At 45.0% G+C, this 6,000-nt stretch overlaps 1 protein-coding gene across 1 annotated transcript in view; it reads left to right on the top strand.

Moving 5' to 3' along the window:
* Positions 1-5,672, top strand: part of ADCY4 (adenylate cyclase 4) — a 53,714-nt gene extending 48,042 nt beyond the window's left edge. The window contains exon 26 of the mRNA XM_054995426.1: positions 3,633-5,672. Within this exon, the coding sequence (XP_054851401.1) occupies positions 3,633-3,785 (153 nt within the window). The 3' untranslated portion in view covers positions 3,786-5,672. The remainder of the gene's footprint in view (positions 1-3,632) is intronic.
* The last annotated feature ends 328 nt before the right edge of the window (positions 5,673-6,000 follow it).

Consider the following 6,000-nt stretch of genomic DNA (forward strand, 5'->3'; position numbering starts at 1 on the left):
TAGGTTTCTGGCAATTCCTAGAGCTATTGCCATTGCAGGGACATCATGATGCCTGCAACACCAATGAGATTTTTTCAAAAAAAAATATATCCCCCACCATGGTTTGGAGTGACAGCAGGCAATGGGAACTCAGAGCAGTGGTAGACCTTGTCAGGCTGGGAAGCAGGAATCTGCGACTTGCCTCCAACACCCTGTGCTCTCTCTCTCCTTATTTACCAGTGACAGTCTGGTGCCTGGGTGCCGCTCCTTCCCTGATCATTGAGTAATGGGTGCATTCACTCTCCTGTGCACATGCATATTAATACATTAAAGACTACTAAGGCACCAGCATGCAGCATGCAGCCTTCCAGATGCAGCGTGCGGCATGCAGATTTTCAGGCATGTTTGCAATGGTTGTCAATGCATTATAGGACAATTATGGTTTTGGACTGTGGTGAAAAGGGGGCTTTCCTCCCACTGGTAGACCCCACTCTGCTTACCCTTCCCTTTTCACCTCTGGCCAGGCACCTGAAGGGGCTGTCTCCATTTCCTGTCTCCGGGTTGTTGCTGCCACCACTGTCCCTGTATGGGGTCCTGGTTAGGCGGGACAGCCTCCTAACCTCCCTCCTCTGCTAGTGGGCCCAAGCGGTTGGGGGACTATGTGGAACAGAAGAGCTTTCTTCCTTCATAAATTCCAAAAATCATTTATTTAACTTCTAACTATACACAGGCAAATATACAGTGAATGGAAGGAATAATAAAACATACACAGAAACCCCTACTCTATCTCCTTCATGCCCTAATTAGATGTTCTACTAGAATCTCTAGTTCTAGTATGGTTTATATGAAAGTAAGGAAATAGTTGTCAACTTTGGGGGCTGCGGGGAAGAGGGCAGTTTCAGGTAGGGCTGCCAGTCCTCCAGTGGGAGTGGGGGATCCTCCCTCCTAGCCTCTTCTCCCCCCCACTGCCACTCACCTGGCTGGCAGGGGAAGAAACGCCGTGGGAATGGGCCTGGGAGGCAAAAAATCTCCCCAGCCAACGCACAGCGAGTGCACTCCCGGCGGGTGTGGCAATGTCACTTCCTCAAGTGATGGCATTGCACCCAGTGGCAGACAGGCTGTGTCACTTCATGGGGCCCAAATTTGGTGAGAACATCACCAAAGGTAAGTGCCAGGTCTCCCCCCCCATCCCACCAGGAGGATAAAGGGGACCTGGCAACCCCAGTTTCAGAGCTCATGGGGTAACATGTAGGAGACTGAGAGCAAGCTGAGGACCCTGAGAACACTGCCAGGTAAGGGAGTGGTGGATAGAAAATTAGATGGATGTATTTTGCCCCCTTTTCTGTCTGTTTTTGCATGTTGCCAAAACAAGGAAAAGAACCTTAGTTACAGGTGTCTTCTTCAGTTAGGTATCACAGTTCCCGAAGTCAAGCCTCTGCTGGATCTTTAAGGTAGAGAACGAATCCTTTGTAGGGCCTGTGGTGAAACGGGGCCTTTCCTCCCACTGGTAGACCCCGCTCTGCCTACCCCTCCCTTTTCACCTCTGGCCAGGCACCTGAAGGGGCTGTCTCCCTTTCCTGTCTCCGGGTTGTTGCTGCCACCACTGTCCCTGTATGGGGGCCTGGTTAGGCAGGACAGCCTCCTAGCCTCCCTCCTCTGCTAGTGGGCCCAAGTGGTTGGGGGACTATGTGGAACAGAAGAGCTTTCTTCCTTCATAAATTCCAAAACTCATTTATTTAACTTCTAACTATACACAGGCCAATATACAGTGAATGGAAGGAATAATAAAGCAGAAACAGAAACTCCTACTTTTTCTCCCTCATGCCCTAATTCGATGTTGTGTAGGGCAGGCCCAATCCTTGGGTACCTGGGGTTACATTAGATCTCCATCTCTCCTCAGAGCCATCTCTCCCTCAACTCTCTCCAGCCACCAACTGTCCACTTCCAACTCCCCTCCACCAACTGACTTGCTCTCCCTCCAATCACATTCTACTCCAGAACTGGCCCCTCCCCTCTTCAGCCCATAGAAAGTTAACTCCACAAACAGAATGGCGTTTCTCCACATGGACCATATCTTTTATCTTAAAAAAATAAACAATCTTGTGATTTTTACAATGGCAGAGGATAGGTCCGTGCTGAATAAGCTAAAAGAGCAAAAAGAAACTTGCGGAATCTTACTAAGTGCAATTTTCAATGTCAAAAATAAATCCAATCTATATAGTCATTACTACAATTTACTAACGTATCATAAGGCAATAATTCATGTATAGGAGCATAATTTTCTGAATGAACAAAATAATTGATTAATCTCCGTACCAACAAGAAACAACTTTCTTAAAGCGGCATGTGCTAATCAAACCATTGTTATCAAAATCATTGATGTTCTATATTCTATAGTGCAAGTGTTCCAATATTGTTCTAAATATAAGATATACAATTTGCATAGAACATATTGCACAAATCCATAACGGTAAATAATTGACTGTGCCTGTATGACTGAATGACACAGTTTGATATTGACTGTGATTCTTTGAAAAAGATATACTTTGAAAAGGGATTCCTTGGATGTAGATGACCCGTTAGAACAAGAGACTAATCACAACCATTTTCAAATAGAAGAAGTGATCAACTGAAGTCTTTCCCATACTTTGTGGAATTATTGTTGGACTTTCTGTTACAGCAAGGACAGAGTGTATGTGGATTTTTGAGACTTATTACTTTGTGTATATCATGGAGTAACTAGCACCTTAAACAATGGACTTGTGCAATATAATCAGTTTGAATATGTTATAGACAAAACTAGTGTCTTGGCTTATGGATTTGTGCAATATGTTATATGCAAACTGTGTATTTTGTAATAGAACAATATTGAATTTATCTTTGACATTGAAGTTTGCACTTAGTAAGATTTCACAAGTTTCTTTTTGCTGTGTTACCTGATACCGTGATAATCTCCTTTTTGGTTGAATAAGCTAATATGGCACACAGCAAGCAAGGCAATATCTTCTACATCGTGTGCAAGTGGAGATGATGGGTAATAACAATCATCCTGGGTATTAACAACAACAACAACAACATTTGATTTATATACCACCCTTCAGAACACCTTAATGGCCACTCAGAGCGGTTTACAAAGTGTGTTATTATTATCCCCTCAAGAATCACCCTGTGAGGTGGGTGGGGCTGAGAGAGCTCCAGAGAGCCATGACTAGCCCAAGGTCACCCAGCTGGCTTCAAGCAGAGGAGTGGGGGAATCAAGCCTGGCTCTCCAGATTAGAGTCCTGCTGCTCTTAACCACTACACCAAATAGGCACGTGCCTAGTTTTCACCTATGGAGTTGTATAAAGTATGCCGAATGACAACCTATCTTCTCAACAAGCCAGGAATTACTTTTATTTCTTTATTTACTTCATTTATACCCCTCCTTTCTCTGCATTGGAAGCCCAAAGTGGCCTACATTTTTCAACTCTCTTCCATTTTATCCTCACAACAACCCTGAGAGGTTAGTTAGGCTGAAAATGTGACTTGCACAAGGTCACAAACAAGTTTCCGTAGCAGAGTGGGGACTTGAGCCTGGGTGTCCCAAATCCTAAATTCAATACTCTAACTTCTATACCACACTGGCTCTCATTATAATCTGCCTTCTTCTTTAGGTTACAGAAGAAACTGCCAAGGCCTTGGAAACTCTGGGTTATACTTGTTCCCTTCGTGGGATTATAAAAGTGAAGGGCAAAGGTCAATTGCGAACATACTATGTCTGTACGGAATTGTCCCGGTCTGGCCCGCAAGCTCCTCTGCTGAGCTGAGCCCTGGGAATGAAACCATGACAAACAACTGTCTTGTGGGAACTGGTGCAGTCCTTTCCTCCTGCCACTTGGGGCAGCAAGGAGGCTCGATATTGACAGACCTCTCTAGCGCTTGATTCCATGCAAATCTTTGTGCTCCAAACCTGATTTGTGAGCTGCCAAAAGGACTCTACCTGCAAGTATGGACTGAATACAGAAAGTGGCCTTAAAAGGACTTGGGGAAGAGAGTTCTTAGTGGGCTTGCCCCACCTGAAAAACTGTGTGAGCTAGAAGAAACAGCTTAAAGTTAATTTGCCCGTTCTGAGAGATGCCCTCCATCTGCTCCCGCTACAAGTAGTAGCCGATGTCCTTGCTGGTTTTCTGGATGGATCTTACTTCTGCAACACCTACCCGAGGGACTTCAGAGGCGCTAAGTAGGACTTTGTTCTGGTCTAGAAGAAGCTTCTCACTCAAGCTTTTCAGAACCCTTGCTTGGGCATCAGTTGATCCTACCCAGAAGGACACCTGTGACCCATTTACTAAAAAGTGCTTGTCTAAGGAGCCCTACTTGATCACCTTTGTTGCTTCTTCAACGAGGCCACTTTTCTCTGCCACTGAGCCCTGAACATCATCTCCAGAAGCTTTATAATGATGCCTAAACTTCACCCATTCTCAAATATCAGCCAACTGTATCATGGTTTCTTGGAACTTTGACAGACTCTTCAACTCTAGAGAAAGAGTTGGGTAGAGATGCGCGTTGTTTGGGAGATGGTACCTGCAGCCAGTCTCTGAACATTCATGCCTGATACTGAACAAGAAAGGGGATCATTTGGGGGGACTGTTGTGAGTCTTAAAATGATGTTGTCCCAGTGAAGTGTAAGCTTTTATCACTGGTGAGTTCAGTAGTGTATGTGCAACATCCATTTGGTTTGGGTCTGGTATTAGCTTGCCTTAGAGTGCAAACACAGAACGGTTGCTTTCTGAGCCTTTTCAATCTAGGCCAGCTCCTCCTCAATTCTCCCCTCCTTATTTTGCTTATGGTTTGAGGTTTGGCAGTCCCATCAAACGGCATCCTGGAAGCACAACTGATGTGGTCGAGGTGACTCAGCAGTGCTGTGGTGAGCCAAGATGCCAATCTGTTGTGCTTTCAAGATGTAGATTTGAATTCTTATCTGGGTCATTTATGAATTGGGAGACAAGACCAAGCTCAGTGGAAGATCACTGTAGAGTAAGGTCTCGGATCGCCCCCTGAGAATATTCTTTGAAATGAGCACAGGAAGCAAAGCTGGAGAGATCTTCTCCTGCCACCCTGGAGATCCATTGTGAGGTCAGGGATGCATAAGTCAATCCCCTGAATCTTAATTACTGAGAACAAACTTTGCATTGGATTCAACCCACATTTTTGCTTGTCAAAAAAAGAAGGAGGGGATCCTTTTGACAACCTGAAGAGGCCACACTGCAAATGTGGGGACCTGCATGGAGAAAAGTCACGTCAGATGAGGGTGTAGTCAAGAGAATAATTGGGCAAAACTGAATTTTAAAAGGGTCAATAGGTCTAACCTTTTGGCTGTACCATGGGCTTTGTGTAGTCTGCTTGAAATAATGTTGGATGTACCACATTTTTGAGTTCATAAATTGCTCTAGGTTTGCTGGAAGCAATGCATAAAAACCCGGGCTATGCACTTCCAGAATTTCATCTGGCAGCACAAGAGGAGAGTACAACTCCAGAGCCATCCCTGAGGACCCACTGTGAGATTAGAAGGGACCCTCTGATGCAGTATCCAAGGTGCCCGCCAACCCGTGGACCACACAAAGCAGAGCTGCCCCCTTCCTGCTTCCAAGGTGAAGGTGAAAGATGTTTCCCCATAGTTCGAAAATCTAATGTATTTAAATTCTTGCTGGAATAAACAGTGTTATTGATTTTATTTGTAGAAAACGTATCTGTTTTGTTTTTTTCTACTTTTTAACACCCATGAAATTCTGAGTTTTGAACCAGAGATGGACAGACCCCTGAGACATTTATTTTCATCCTAGTTTGCCTCTCCTTCCTCCTCGAGGGATGAGGTGCAGGGGAGGGGCTGTGTTTGAGAAAGCCAGAGATCCAGTTAAGTCAGTAAGGAATGGATGTGTTGGTTAGAACAGGGAAAATGTATCAAACAGGCAGACAGGGAAAGGGCCAGGGGAGCCAAGGTGAAGGTTACGCACCAAGCTTCCATGGCACAGTGTTAGGGCTGCC

Source organism: Eublepharis macularius, chromosome 12 (genome assembly GCF_028583425.1).
Source record: "Eublepharis macularius isolate TG4126 chromosome 12, MPM_Emac_v1.0, whole genome shotgun sequence".
Taxonomy (NCBI): Eukaryota; Metazoa; Chordata; class Lepidosauria; order Squamata; family Eublepharidae; genus Eublepharis; species Eublepharis macularius.